The sequence below is a fragment of the Cnephaeus nilssonii genome, assembly GCF_951640355.1.
Source record: "Cnephaeus nilssonii genome assembly, chromosome: X".
Taxonomy (NCBI): domain Eukaryota; kingdom Metazoa; phylum Chordata; class Mammalia; order Chiroptera; family Vespertilionidae; genus Cnephaeus; species Cnephaeus nilssonii.
The window spans coordinates 9,707,515-9,724,288 of record NC_137071.1 but is presented as its reverse complement, the minus strand read 5'-3'; the positions used below and the strand labels follow the sequence as shown (position 1 = coordinate 9,724,288).

The 16,774-nt window shown below is 33.4% G+C and overlaps 1 protein-coding gene across 4 annotated transcripts in view; it reads right to left on the bottom strand.

Annotated features, from left to right (window-relative positions):
• The window catches only part of CNKSR2 (connector enhancer of kinase suppressor of Ras 2), a gene marked incomplete at its 3' end in the record, with an annotated part of 244,478 nt that overhangs the window by 131,323 nt on the left and 96,381 nt on the right, over positions 1–16,774 (bottom strand). For all 4 annotated transcript variants that reach the window (XM_079765478.1, XM_079765479.1, XM_079765480.1 and 1 more), the window contains exons 6-8: positions 13,271–13,390; positions 5,991–6,050; positions 2,359–2,427 (exon numbers count right to left, since the gene is read on the bottom strand). In XM_079765478.1, the coding sequence (XP_079621604.1) occupies positions 2,359–2,427; positions 5,991–6,050; positions 13,271–13,390 (249 nt within the window). The remainder of the gene's footprint in view (positions 1–2,358; positions 2,428–5,990; positions 6,051–13,270; positions 13,391–16,774) is intronic.

Sequence of the window (16,774 nt, the reverse complement as noted above, 5' to 3'; positions counted from 1 at the left end):
CTGAGATTTACTTAGATGATTGTTAGAATTCTTTCCCTTTTGTTTGATAATTTTATAATTTGAGTTTGGGGAGGGAGTATAATAAAACTAAAGTAAGAGCATGGGCCTTAGATTCATAGAGTTTTTAGTTGTGGGTAAGTTAGATAATCATTCTGAGTTTCAATTTTCACATACACCTTCTTTGTAGGATCTGTGTAAAGAATAAATGATAAAATAAGTAAAATACTTAATATTATGCTTGGCACACTACAAGAACGCAGCAAGTTTTGGCTATGATTATTATTGTTTTAAAAAGGGAAAATGATTCTTAAAACCATAAGTCAATTTCAGAGTGAAAACTGGAAGCAAGTTCCTCCAGCCCTTATTCTGTGCAGTTTTCAATATTTTAGAATATTCCTGTGATGCAAAGATACATTTATATGTTCTCACAGTATTTAAATATCACCAATCCATATAGATTTTATTAGTTTACTTGTAGCTCTTAAAAACTTTCATATTCATTTGATAAATATCAGAATCTTTGCTCCACAAAGAGTACTCTTTAAACAATTTATTTTTCATTAGCGAATAATTTCCACCCTCTTAGAATTGGCTAATTGGAAATTGGTCCAACTATCCAATGGATGTTATGTTTGTTAAGGTCAATTTGGAGAAAGAGAGGCAACATGAATCTAGAAGGAGAAGCTGCTTGTCTAATAAAGCAGCTGCTTTATCCCACTACCCAAATCCTCATCCGAGGGGACAAGTAACTTTAGTCAGGACAACCACTTTGTATAGTTTCTAGTAACGAGAATTTTCTCATCATCAAAATTGTCATAGTGTAAAAAGGCTTTTAAAATTACCAACATTCTGCATTATTTCCTATTAATCTCACACCCATGTGTTAAATTTTAAACTTTCATTAACTTCTGTTCACTTAAATAATGAATTCATTAAATAAACATCATAACTTTAATTATCAGTTTTTAGGAGTCTCTCCAAAATATCACAAACTTTTCAATTTATTCAAAGCCAGAATTAAAATGGCTTCTTCCTTAAGATCAGAATCACTGAGATCAGATTTTTCACACAAGTCTTCTAATCTCCCCAAAATAACCTTTCTTTTTAAAATTTCTCCTATGACTAGAACATGCAAAAGCAAATTTAGTTAAACGTAAAACAGGAAATTATTACTCACTCTGAAGAGTTAGTGACCTATAAGAATATTTACTGGAATAAAACAATTTTTCTCAAATGATTATTACTGTATTTTCCGGCGTATAAGACGACTTTTTAACCCAGGAAAATCTTCTATATGCCCAGTCGTCTTATACGCCGGCAAATACGGTATATTAATAACCAGATTATTTTATCTACATTTTTAGATCATTTCATTTTGGCAGAGATAGGAGAACAAAGTGAACCAACCTAGACACAAAATAGTCTAAAATACAAATCATACAATGTTCATTTTCTAAATTGAGATTAAAAACAACAGCCCTTGAAAATCTACCATAGGCACAGAATGCCACCGTGATTCTTAGCCTAGAAAAGCATCCAATGAGGTTCATAAAGCAAGAAAATTTTATGGACTTATTTAATTAATTGCAATAGTTTTAAAACTAACATTGTAGACCAGCCCGTGTGGTTCACTGGATGAACCAAGAGCTCACTGGTTTGGTTGGGGCATATGTCCGGGGTTGCAGGCTTGATCCACAGTAGGAGGCGTGCAGAGGCAGCCCATAGATGATGTTTCTCTCTCGCCAATGTTTCTCTCTATCCCTCTCCCTTCCTCTGGCTAAAATCAATAAGAACATATTTCTTTAAAAATAAAACTAACACTGCAGTTCTCTTTTGGGAAATGAAGAACTATTTCAGCTGTTAATGTTTAAATATTTTTTTTAAAAATCGACATTTAAAATAAATCAATATACCAGGCAATTTAATGAACAAATCAATGCTAAAGTAGATGAAGGAAGGCATGCTATTATGAAACATATCAACTAGGTCATTAAATACTTTGTAAAATAAGACTTAAAAATTGTATCAAGAAAAGGATGAATTTGTATGCATTGTGACTTTAATTTCTATTCCAAAATTATTACCCCAGTCCCTGGGGTATATAATGTTATACTCTAGCTGTCCATATAGCAATGTATATCTAACCTCAGCCACCACCCACATTCCTCCTGTTCTTTTAAAACTGTGCCTTAACATTTCATCAAAAAATTAAGAGGAATAGTCATTCAGTTATGTTTTAAAAAGGTTATTGAATTATTTTATACATAACAGGCATTTCATTTCATTGATATTCTTTTAAAGCTTTAACAAAACTTTATATTAGTTCCTCCCACTGACTCATAAAGTAATTATACATACCACAGTCTGATGATTAACTTGAATCACTTCATCGCCAGCATGGATTTTTTTGCACCGATCTGCAGGTGACTAAATTTAACATAAAATAAATGAAAAAGAACATAAATTTTATCAGTCATCTCCTCTCTCTGAAACAGTACAGTAAGTTCATCTCTTTAAATTAGATCAATAATTTAATTATAATCTTCAAGGAATTAAGCTAACAAAAGGTTACTAATATTTAATATACTATTTGCATTCTATGTATAACTAATGGTAGGAAGTAGAAATGCAAACAAATATATAGATATTTATGTTATAAAAGACCAATATGTCTCTGAGAGCATTAGGGAAAATAACAACTGGTAGTAGCCAATACAAACTTTATACAGACAAATTCTACTAGGCTCTACTGGCAACTGGTTCAAAAATACAATTAAAAACATTATGTTTTAAAATGCGATCATTTCTATTTAATACAAATAATTCACATTAACTTTAGCAAATAAACGTTTTCAAGTACATGCTATGATCAGCATCAAAGCTCAGTCAACTGATGATTAGATTACTAATTTATTTCATCATTAATACTACCAATTCCGAATAACTTAGAAAAGCAAGTTAATAGATGAATAGCCATTAGTTCAGTTACATTATATAACATTCTCTATCTAAATGTCTATTTATAAGAACATTCCATTTCATATTTTTCATACAGTGTAATACATTGGCAAACAAAACCACACTAAACAAACTAAAATGCCTACATTTTCACAAGAGGTAACAATTCATCACTTGTTAAAAATTCTAAGAGATTATAAACAAAAGCAAACAGAAAAGCAAAAAACAACTTGGGTAAACTAATACTGACAAGTTTATGAAATCTTTAGAAAACTAAAATGAGATTTAAGGTAGAAATTTTATACTAGTAATATAGGTATGGATAGTGAATTTAAAATACTATTCTTTATTTTTCTCTAAGTGGCTACTAATTATTGATTATACATATTGCAATATTTATGAACTTTTGAATATACAGAAAAAGTGTTTTAATGAAAAATATATTTGTGCATTTTTATGTATGTATTAATTTATCAAATACAACTACTAGTATAAACAGTGTAGTATTTAGTCATTAGAATCTATTAAAAGCTAATGAAGAATGATATGATGATAGAATTACAAAGTAAAATGCTATCTTTGAGACCTTAGAAAGGATTTACTTTAAAATGATTTCTAGTTCCTTTTTAAAAATTCATTCCCAATTATTTAAAAAACAAAGAAGTCAAAACAATATTAACCTTAGTTCAACAAATTTCAAAATTCACAAAACAATTATTTGCCCTAGGCTAGAATTCAAGACAAGGTGAGATCATAGAAAATTCTAGTTTGAACAAAATAATAACACAAGTATACTATTAAGAGAGTAATTCATCTAGGATGTTACCCAACCATAAGAATGGTGTCATAAGAAAAATACTGTATTTATTTTACAGTATCTTTAGGAGGTGGGTATATTACCAATTAAGACAAATAGCATGTAACAATTCTGAAAAGTTTGTAAATCATTACTGTAATAGAGCTGTAACTAGAGAGTCAGTCCTTGTGCTATCTGGCTAACAACTGATCTTTTTAAAGGACAGTATTAAAGAAAAAATATCAAGCTAATGGCTCTAATCATGATATAAAAGAAAATGATAGTTGATATATAAAATTCAAGGAAACAGAAATGACTTTTTGCACAGATAAGTAAAAAGGGGACTAAGTCCTATAAATTATAGACTTCCAGTTTTAAAAGGGATCCTAAAGATCATTTTGTTTAAATCTCTCATTTTCTATATGAGAAAATAAGAAACTAGGGCACAGCAAGTAAAATAACTTAGTCACTTTAGTGAGCAGCTAATGATAAATGATGCCTAATGATAAATGACTGAGAATACCAAAAACAGTAAAAAATTTTAAAGAAAAAAGAAGAATTAAGTGACAGACTATTAATATTTGGTTCATATCTGAACTACTCACAGAATCAATCTTTCTTTGATAACTTGTCCACTTATCAAATATTTCTAATTAATATGATCAATGCATAGTACTCAACTTTTATTTTTCAGACAACAGACAATATAGGGATGATGTTCCTACCAATTCTTCAAGATACAGTTCAAAATCTTAATTTCTGTGATTTGTTCTCTGATTTCACTTGGCAGTATTTACTATTCTTTCCTTTGTCCATCTATGCAAATTTTACAGCCTGTTCATAGATAACCCCCTACTTGCACTCCTTAAGGGCAAAGCTAGTTTAATTTTTAAACTCTTTTAATACCTAGGCCCGTGCTTGAAACATAACAAAGGTTTGGTAAAATGAAAAAATGAATACACAAGTGTATGAGAATGATCAATCAATGAAAAGCATATAGTTTACAGTATCTCACTGCATTAAAAAATTTAAATAGTTCACAACATGCATTTAAATGATATTCTTGATTCCATTTACCTCTCATTTAATACCAGAAGTGAAGTCAGCACAGCAGTCTAACTCTAACTTATTATTATGTATTTCATCATTCACAGAAACCAAGAGACGCGGGGGAGATGATAGAGGGGGTCAGTAAATAAAGTAATAGGAGAATTAGGTGTCCATGTTGATTTTTAAAAAGAAAATGCTAGTAAAATGTTGAGATCAATAAAACTTGAGATTAACTAATCCACCTTGGTCTTCTTTGAAGGAATACAGCATAAGCATATAATTTGTCAGAATTTCTAAAGGGAAAAAAATTCAAAGCTTTGCACCTCCTTAAAAGAGTAGGATGGAAATCTGGGAAAACCCAATGCAGGAATAATGATTTATTATGCAATCAGTATAACACAATTATACTGATTGTGTTAATGCCCAACATGATGACTTCTCATTTCTGTAGCTCTTATAGCATAGTCTTTCACATTTATTAGCTTATTTGATTTTCACAACAACTTAGTGAGGTATGTGGTACATATGATATTATTTCTAACTTATAGATTAGGAAAACAATTTAATGAGAGGGTAAGTGATCTGCCAAAAATTACACTGCATTAAAGCTGCAGAACTGCTTGTAGGACCTAGCACCAGGACTCACTCTGACCCACTGCCAGCAGTTCTTACTGGCTGGGTCTGAGAATTTGCATTTCTAACAAGTTCCCAAGGGAGGCTGATACTGCTTATCCAGGAAGGTCCTCACTGTGAAAACCATTGAGCTATACCATGCTCCATCCACTAAATTAGGCTGAAATATACACCAAGTATTCAGAAAGCATGACTTATCTGATGTTTCTTTCCTATGTGAGCTAAGTTTCTTAATATAAATAAACTATTTGACAGATGGAAGTGGATTCTTTTGGATGTCACAATAACTTGTCATGAACCAGAAAATACTTATTAACAAAGACCAATCTCTGGCTGCAAACGGAAAACATCTGATTTACTTTAAGTAAATAGCTATTCTAAACTAAATAAACTGACTGAAATTCTCCCAAAGACATTACTAACTCAATGTCTTTTCAGTTTTGTCTCCTAATTAGTTCATGCCCTCAAAAGTCAATTATGTAATTATGTGAGACATATAAGTTGTTTAACAATACAAGGAAAAACCAAACCTTTGAAATGTTATAATACTTACATTTTCTGTAGTTCCAGTAATTACATGGAGGCCATCATACGTTGATTTAATATACATACCCTAAGAAAAAGAAAGCATCAGAAAAACAGTGAAGCAACTGGAATATTTCCAAGTATATCATAATCTCATTTACAAAAATTACTCTATCAAATTATTATTTTCTTGAAAAATTTTAAAAATTTTATATTTCAATTACAATTTATATTCAATATTATTTTGTATTAGTTTCAGGTGCACAGCATAGCAGTTAGACAATGATATACCTTACAAAGTGTTCCCCCTGATATTTTCAGTACACACCTGATACCATACATAGTTATTACAATACTGTTGACCACCCTATCAAATTAAAATTGCCACATGCCCCAGGAATGAATCCATGATTAAATAATGCTGTCTTTAAACTGGTAAGAAACTCCTATCTTAATGTGCTGACTTCTAATGTTTGCCCCCCAAAAAGCTATACACAGCTTAATCAAATAACTACTTGTTAAGTGAATTGCCTATAAAACTTGTAAAATGCAGTATCATAATGCAATACCCTGAAGAAAGAACACACCTCACTCCCCCCAAATCTGTATTAAATGTTTTGTGGCAAAATAAAAGTTACAATGAAAAATTCAAACATTGGTATGTTATTAGCTTATTATAGTTGATACATATTACACAATAAAAAGTAGGCTTCTACAGAGCCACTTCAACTACAACTAAAGAGACAGAAGAGTGACAAAATACTTGTAAGATCAACTTTTTTTCTCCTGCTCTTTTGTGGTATCCTGCATTTTCTGCCTTTATTTCTTATTGATGCCATTTTAATAATTACATCAAATCACCTCTATATCAATAATTAAGAGGTAATGTGTGGCAACCACTTCTCCCAATAAAGATGGGATTCCATTTTCTATTTAAATAAAGTCATTTTTGAAAAAGCTTCATTAAAATTAAAGAATATTCAGAAATCCTGAAATTGTATAAGCTTTTAGAGCAAACAAAAACTTTAAATTATGGACACCGATAGGACTTTAAAGGAAAAAAATATCACAAGAATGTATTCATATTTTCAATTTTAAAATATTTTTATTTAAGTAAATCAGAAAAAATAGATTATTCAGTGAATGGCTTTTTTTCCTTTCTAAGGAAGATTCCGTTACTTTAAATGCTCTTTGGGGCAAAATTACCTATAAAATGCATTACATATAAAAATGCTTTGCATTGCAAAATACTGATTTCAAAAAAAATACCAATTTTAATAAACTTGAAGTCTGAAATATAATGTTAATTTCCCATACCTTTATGATAGTTATATATCTAAATGCCTAAATATACATGTGTTTTCATTGATAATATGTAAGACATAAAAACAAAAAACAGTAAAGTTGATGGTATGCAATTATTAAGAAGTCACCATGTAGATTTTATTTCTGAAAAGTAATTTCAATAATCTCATCGTGTTCAAAATGTTGGTAATGGATCCAAAAATGGCTGAGCCTGGCTCTCCAATGTGAAACAAAATGAATGTAATTTTAAAAGATGTTTACTTACCTGTGAACTCTAGTTTCTTAAATGAAAGTTCTTCACTATATAAAATAAATTACTAACCTCAACACAAGTACAAATAGAAATTAATTAAGAAATTGGCTAGTAGTCCTTGACTATGACCATATGGTAATATTCATGCTTACATTGGTGACAAGTGTAAAACATACTTCTGAAGTTATTTATTCCATTATATATTGGAAGGTAAATATAAGGGTGCTATTATAGAACTCAGCAGAGGAGAGGACATGATTCTTACAGTTATTCCCCCCTCCCCTGAGAATTAACAAAATTACATATTTAATAAAGGATCTTAAAGTATATTTGTAAGAGCTAAACACGAAATTTGGTTTTAGTTTTTTTTTTTTTAAATAGAGGGATTGTGAGAAGATAAAGTGAAAAAAGACAGTGAAAAAACCCAATATATATTGCTTGGACATACAAAATAATCATCACTCACTATTTGTTAAATATCTTGTTAGAATGTGTCAGGGACTGTTTTAAGTATTTGACATTCATTTCACAGCAGCCTTTGAGGATGAGGAATCTGCTCAAGGTGGTGAAGTCAGTTTTTAAGCCCAGGCATTCTGACTCCATACCATATTCTCAAACACTAGGCTCCTGATTTATTGATTAACAGGACAGTTGTACACCTTCACTTTTTTTATCAGAATTTAATATTTGACAACTATAGATATTAAAGTCAAACATGAAATGTTCAACATTTGTTCTTAAATACTAAGAACTCTTTTAAACTTTATTTTTATTGTTGACACTGTTACAGATGTCCCCATTTCCCCCATCCCCTTGACCACCTCCACCCAGCCCCCACCCCCATTTCCCGCTGGCCATCACCTCACTGTTGTCTGTGTCTATGGGTTATGCATATATGATCAGCACACATGTATTATGTGCAATGTGGTTATAAAGAGTAACTGAATATGATATTTTACAAATTTACTTCAATCACCCATCTCTTATGACAACTGTAAGGTAAAGTTGAATATATTTCTCTCCACACTTCTTTCAACACTGTGCATTATTGATTATGAATCAGTGTGTTAACAAGAGCTCTAAATAATCTCATAAATAATTAGATCATAGAGAAAGTCTAGTATCCTAAGATAAATGTTTAGAAAAAGTCATTATACTTATTGGGATAATAAAAACTCATGGAGATAATCTAGTTATGGCTCTGGAGATAAAATCTATGTGTAATTATTGTGCATACCAGGAACTTAAAAATGGCAATTGTAAGCTACAGCAAGTATCTATTAGTTATAGGAAGAGGCTTTCATCATTATTTATGCATAATTAAGTGTTATATAATTTATTCTAAAACTAATTTTTTTCAGATGGATAACAACGTTTAAATGCTTAAATAAAGATCTAACTATGTATACAGATTTCAATTCTAGCAACTTCATAGTTATGAGAAATAGAATGGAAATAAAGTACATTTTTAAAATGCTACAAATAATGAAGATATTTTGTTTTATGTAATACTTTCACTTCTAACTTCAATAAACCATTTTTTGTAACTGTTTTTAAAAATCAAAACTAACTTCTTCATCCTTTTGATCTCTCTCTGGGAGTACCAATGAGACAAAATGGCCAAAAATGAGGCACCAAAAGAAAGAGAAGAAACAAGTTGCTTGGATGAGCTTTGAACTAATCAACTTCTGATTAATGTAGATTCAGAAACTACATATGATCCCTTGTTCACCTCTGAGAAAGGGTGAAATAGCAAGAAAAAGTAATTCAAATGTCTCTTTTCTGGAACTGAAACAAATCTGTTTTCATTAAATGAATATCTTCATTTCCTCTCCCCAACGCCCCCCCACACACAATTAATTAATTCTGGAGCTTACTTGAACAGCTCCCTGTCTCCTGCTTGGCATGCCAAAATGACATTTGCTTCACTATATCCCCAAACATTGGTTAACCAATAGAAGTCAAAGAAACCTCACAATCAAGTCAATGAAATAAGGCATATATGGAGAAAGTCCAAGTGCCTAAATAGCAAAAGAACTCTCTGAGGCCAAGGCTTCCCCAAAGATGACCCCGGCCCATAACACCCTTTATTTTCTCTTCAATCCAGCTGTTGGCTCTAATCTAGATTAGATAAATTTAGGTGTCATTTCCTTCTTTAATTTTCTGCTGATTGTTGTTTAAAAGCATTTTAGAAACTAGTTCCGTGTTTTTAAATCATAAATAAGCATGTTCCCCACCATTCCTTATAATGCTCAGGACTCTCAAATCTAAGAAATCCTAGAAGATTTGACTAATTAAGTAGAGAGCTGATGAACAATCTATCCACTTTATCAGTGAAAGAACAAAGCAGCTACCTTCTGCCTTTGTTTTGAAACTGGCAGAAGATGTTCAGCAGATGTTTCTAAGCTAATTAAACTTCATTAAAGCTTGGTATTCTCCCACTGCTTTCTATTTCTTTCCTTCATTTACCATTTATACACTTCCTATGGCTAAGCACAAGCTAAATGTTACCAAAACCCTCAAATCTATTTATTCAAATGTGACTGAGTAAACTTAATTAAAAGTTGCTAATTTAAAAAATGAGATCATGTGAAATATTTAGTCATCTCCCCTTTAACATAAACAATAGGAAATAGTTTTGTAGTTAACTCTTATGAATATTCAACATTTTAGTTTTTTTCTTTTTTTCCATCTGAAATATCTTCCCAATGAAGTGCTGCTGACTGTCCTTTAAAAAAGAGTCACTTTAGATAGGTCCAGCTTTAAAGTCATCCTCCTAAACTCTTCACATCCCCCCTTTAGCAATCCCAAGTTTATATATGGGATAATGGAATAAGCTTTATTCAGATGTACTTCATTTAAATTTACTAGGATGGAAACCCTGCCTCTATTGTACATTACCGATATGTGATACAGGGTAAAGTGGAGAAGATCTGTGATTCCATTTTCTCATTGTTAAATGAGAAGAATAACACCTACTGTATAGAGTTGTGAGAAAAATACCTGGTAAATGTTAAACACATTTCTTCTTTTTTATCTTCTAGCTCTTTCCCAGACTATTTAACTGAACCCGTTTCTTGGCCTTTTTTGTTTTATGACTATTCCCAAAAGCAGACCTAGATTTACCTACTTCAAATTTAAAAAATAAAAAGCCTGTCCAGAGCTATAACTTCATTTTAAAAAGTCAAGATTTCCTAAAGTCCATTAATTAGCATTCTGTTGACTCACTTCATATAGCTATTTCCCCCCGTCCTCCATGATTTCAGTAGAAATTAGAGGAAAATAATCAGGCTCTGTTCTCAGAACAATACCATCCTTAGAACTGCAGGCTCATAGAACTAGAGAGAGCTTTAAAGATGATCTAGTCTACCCTTCCTGCTCCCAAAATTTTACAGATGAATAGACCAAGGCCAAGGAAGTTAAATCTACTCCTCCACATCTCCCAGATCACACTCACAGCAATATTTATGTAAGTGATTTGTATCCATGCATCATGATTCCTAGTCTAACATAATCTCTCTATATAAAACCCTAATATGCAAATAGACCAAATGGCAGAACAACTAAACAACCAATCACTATGATGTGCGCTGACCACCAGAGGGTGCATGGAACATAGCAGGCATTGGCAGCAGGTTGGCAGAGTTCGGAACATAACAGGCATTGGCTGCGGCGGGATGGTGGAGCAGGTGAGCAGGGGTGCCAGACCAAGGCGGGGCGAGACCCTGGTGGTTACTGAAAATTCTTTGCTCCTGCATGCCGTGGTACCACTGGGTGCTCACACCTGCTGCCGGTGCTGGAGCTGCTGCCTTCACCCACTGCCGGCGATGCCAGGCGCCAGTCTGGATCACTTGGTGCTGTCAGCGGATGTGAGCAGCTGCTGGCCCCGATTGCCCCTGAGGGCTTCTCTACTTCCCCCTGCTCCTGAGGGGCAATTGGGGCAGCAGCCGCCACTTGCACCTGCTGCTGGTGCTGGCTCTAATCCTTCTGCGCTGTCAGCAGGTGTGAATAGGCCCATGCCGTCACCAGGTGGGAGTGGTGGCGGCAGCAGGGCTGCCGACAGACAGGGGAATGTGGAGGCCATGGTGGGAGGGGCCAAGCAGGGGTGCAGAGGATGGGCCGAGAACTGCCTCTGTGCCCACCGCAGCCTTGTGGCCCACAGTTCCTTGCAAGGTGCACGAACTCGTGCACTGGGCTCCTAGTTAGTTCATAATTTCCCACTCTAGAAATCATGTTTAGACAGCTTCTTTTCCTTCATAACAACTGAAAAGGGAGTTGTAGAAAGAAAAATCTTTAATACTATAGGTTGAAAAATGCTTTAAATAAAACTGGACTAAAAGGAATAGTAAGAATTTAAAATCATAAGTAATACTTCAACAAAGTGTATAAATGTTCCAAATAAGCTGTTAAAACTAATTAAAGTTAGATATAACACTTATAGGTTACAATGATGACATGCTTGCTGGTTATGTTTGATATGCTGCTTTCCATCATCCCAGAAAAACACTAATAAAAGCCACAGAAGCCTGAGGAACTACTGTTATCCAAAAGTAAATTTCCAAATATCAGAAGAAAAGTCACTCTATAGAAGAGAAGGCTTCAAACTGAAAAATCATTGGTGGCCAATGAAGGGTTTGCCCTCTGAAAGAGTTGTATACATACATATTTAATTAAAGAAGCAACACCACATAAAAATTAAAGCTGCTTAAAGATCTTTAATACTATATATATTCTGAATTAAATTATTAATGCTAATTTCCAAGATATCTATTTTCTAAAATATCATTTATTGTATGTACCCTTGGAAAATTTATCTATAGGTAAGAGGTTCTCCAGCCAGCTTCTTGTGTTGTTTTTTTTTTTTTTTGTCTTGTAACTGGCAGACCTTTTGTAGTTTTTTCCACTGTCTCTGTCTCATAAATATTAACTGTATATGCTTTCTTTCTGAAGATTTAATGAAGAGCTCTCCCTTGGGTTACATTTAGAAACAATATACTTTTTAACCAGGTGAACAAAATATAGAAGATGACTACCTTTATCTATAATAATAAAAGTGTAATATGCTACTTAGACCGCATGTCCTTCCAGACGACCTTCCGGACCTAGCTGGGGCTGCGAGGAAAGCCTGGGTCCAGGGTGCCAGAGGGAAGTCGGTGCCAGCAGCTGGGAGAAGGAAGGCCTACTCTTGCACAATTTTCGTGCACCAGGCCTCTAGTTATTATATAATAAAAAAATGCATCTCATGGATGTTAGCCTAGTTTTGGCAAGATCCATCTTCTTACTCATCCTTATAGGAAATAATGGATATGAGTGATAAAGAATATCACATTTGTTTAGTTTACCCACCCTAAGGGAAGAGAGACCTATTAAAAGCAGAACGAACCAAAGCAAAACAAACAAAACACCCACTTGCATGGGTGTGACAGTGTGGTTTTTATAAAACTCTTAATTTAAACTTCCTTTAAACCGACGGAACTTTGGTAGGAGGTGAAAAAATGCAATAAAAGCTAAATTATTACCAAAGTAAACAGGGTAATTCAGAAATCCCCATGTTTACTTTTTTTTCATTTTCATTTATCTTTATAAAACTTTTTATGACAAACTACCACTACCTTGCTCCTTTAAAAAAAATTACCAAAATGTTCAAAATGTGTTAAAATTCATGGATTTCCATATTCAGAAACTGCTTTGCCCACATCTTTAGCTGTCCACTGATGGATGGTGGCTTTGAAAAACATAGTATCTCTTACCAGCCCTTCACTTGGTTTGATGTTTGCCAGCTGAATCACTTCCAGGTGGGCTGACTGTGAAACCAGAGGATCTGAAGACAGGGATATGATGTGGTCACAGACTCCAGAGAGAGTTTTACACTAAAAGCAAAAAAAAAAAAAATTATATATATATGACAAACAAATGTTGTAAGTAACACATTAATCACTTTTTGTTGTAACTTTTTTACAAGGAAAACTAAAACAGTAACAGTACTTTGCATTTTATTCCATTAAATGTATATTAAAAAGGTATTCAGGTGAAAAAATACATGCACACAACACACTTAATTCTAAATTATGAATACAAGAACTATACATCAAAATATGCAACAGAGGTATTATTATATTTTAGTTCCATTATTTGATTCATCAGACCTAAAATAAAATGATTGTTTCTAAACAAACCAAGAACTTTATAACAACCATCGGATTGAATTGAGTTAAATAATTTCAAAAATTTATGTATTTTATATTATGATCAGAATAGTTAAAAAAATTCAGCCAAGGCACAAGGAAGATGAGTCTTGCAAATCCACTAGATGAACTCCTCCTACTTATTCATCTAGACTTTCCTGTTCAAGGTTACCTTTGTATAAAGTTTCCCACCACCCCCAGGCAAAGTTTGGCACTCCTTCAATCCTGCATTCTCAGCATCCTTTGAACAGTCTAAAATTGTATGATAACTACATTCTGAAGCCCTCTTGAACAGGAACCGTGTCTTACTCATTGCTGACTTCACTTCCTCCCCCTACTCTCACCTGCCACCCACATCAGGTAGACAGATCCTAGAACATATAAGGTAATCAATAAATATGAGATGAATAAACTGAAGAGCAAATGAGCTTTAACAATGAATAGAGTGGCTTGCAGAAAGCAAGCTAGTGCTTTAGTTAGGAGAAATCCAGTCATACTGATAAGAATAACAATAGATTTAAAATAAGATATCCATAATGGTATGATTAAGACTTGGACATCTAAACTCATGAAGAAAGTGGAACGTTAGTGAATTAATCTTGGAATATACTATCCTAAATTATGCTGGCCCTTATATGCTTCACAGACACTCAATGTACTTAAAGAAGCCTGGTGTCCATCATTTGAGGGTTTTTGTGTTGTTTTTTTTTACCTACTGTAGGAGGTGCTTTTCTTTTGTAGCAATCAAGATGTTATCTTCTATCCATCTCCAACATGTTACATTTGTTCTGTAACCACTGCATTACCCACTGTAAGGAAGACAGTTTCTTCTTCCTGTCATTACTGCATTCTGTATTTGGACCATGGTCTCAGTCCGTGCAGGGCTCAGCTTCTTCACAAGACAGGAATAGCCAGGCTAAATTTCCCTTCTTGTTTGCACTCCTGCTTTTTGCATCTGCTTTTTAAGGCTGCACTTTTATTGTGGCTATCAGTCCCTAAAGACAAACATTAGCTGGCACAGTAGAGAATCTGGGCTTAAAGACAGATGTGGGCAATCACCACATTGCTATTTTTTAAAAATTTCTTTATTGATTAAGGTGTTACCCACATTGCTAATTATTTGCTGTGTGACCACGAGAAGGTTATTTTATATCCTTGAGGCTCAGTTTCCTCATATAAAAAATAGGGTATTACAAATTACTTTTTATGGTTTACATGACAAATCAGGATAGTGTATATTTAAAAAAGAGCCCTGCTATCAAAAGAAGACACTAAATAAATGCTTTTTATTCCCCCAATTGCTTTCTCTACCCTCCAAGGGCTCAATCCTTACTCCTGGGATGAATGATGTCATTATTCTTAATCCCATGACCTTGTTGACCAGCTTACAATGACCAGTAATCACACTGCATGGTCATGAGGGAGAGTTCACAGCTCTCTTCTCTCTCTTTCAGGCTCAAGTCTCAGTGCTTGCAGATACAAATTACCTTGAAGAGCTGCTAACCAAAGTGCCAACAGGAACATCTCCTTTTCCCACCCAAACAGGGAAACCTACAGGGAAGTCACACAAGGTACTGCACTTAGCATTATGCTGTGCTGTTGCCATCTTGGAATTCTTGTTTTTGAACAAGGGGCATGACATTTTCATTTTGCACAGGGTCTTGTATATTATGTAGCCCATCCTGGGATCCCAGTCTTGGAGTGGTGTGTGTTTTTAACTCTTGAAAATATCAGCAGCAGCCATGGGAAAAAGGACAGAATGGCAGCACTTTACATTTAAAAATTGGCTGCAGTTCAAATTGCTGCTCTTTAACAGGAAGATAAACACTTTTGGTCATATTTAAATCTTTTAACTATTCATTTCCTCCCACATGTGGTTGCATCTTCATTCTTATTTTCTCTTAATCTCAAGGGGATATAACATTGTTAATTCCAAAGCGTTTTCATATAAGATACTTGGACTGCATAATAACCTGAAGGTTACTAATTTGTATGCTATAAAGGACCCTTTGTGGTTTCTACAAATTGAAGCATATTTCAAAAGAGTCCAATGTAGCAATAAATAGGAAGGTAATGGATGTATATAAATGGCTTAACATGTGTGCATTACAACATTCAGGGCCTCATATAACACTGGTGATGAGCAGTAGTAGCCCTTCTATTCACACACTGGAAACACTTAGAAGTGGTGTAGAAAAAAAAGGCCTTAATACTAGACTGTAAACATTTCTACAAAAAAAGAAAATACCATTTAAATCCATTATATTAAGTTGCAAAACATTGTTTCAGATTCCTCTTCTTGAGTAATTTTGTTTGCCAAATACCTGCTATATGCTACGTCTGCTGGGAATACAAAAGACGTGTAAAACATTGACTTTACCAGCAAAGCTACCAGGATTTAATAGATTAAAGATCTTGGAAACTAATAACAGAAAGACTTAGAAAAGAAACCCCACTAGAACCCTGCTGTCTGTTTAGAGATAATGCACTAGAACCTTTTTATATTGCAGCATTTGGCACTTGACTAAATAAGCCAATTAGAAGGGGTATAAAATGGTCTGGCTTTATATGCTAATTCTATACTCATTACTGCAGCATACATCAAGCCACTGCAGGAAACCACATTAAGACTGCACTGGCAAAGTTCCAGGGAAGTTATTTACCATGTTCTTATGAAAATTAAATGTGTGCATTCAATAAAATCGTGTGATACTATGTTGTTATCATTTTAAAACAAAGTGTTACCTACTGTTACCTAATAGTATATTTTAGAAAAAGATAATTAACTATTATACAAGAAAAATGCATTCTTTTCATTATTGCAAATTAACATCAATACTATAGAGCACCTACCATGTATCTGGCACAATGCTAAATACTTCATAGTCATTATCTCTTTCCTCCTTATAACAACTTCCTGAAGTAGGTATTATTGAAAGAAAGGCTAAAAAAATCTATCAAGGTTATTGCCTTGGTAAAAGAAAGACTTGAATTCTTAATCATTATGCTTATTTCAATCCTTAAATCTCAACTTATTTTTTATTAATTTCATTTTGTATTGTTAAAAAT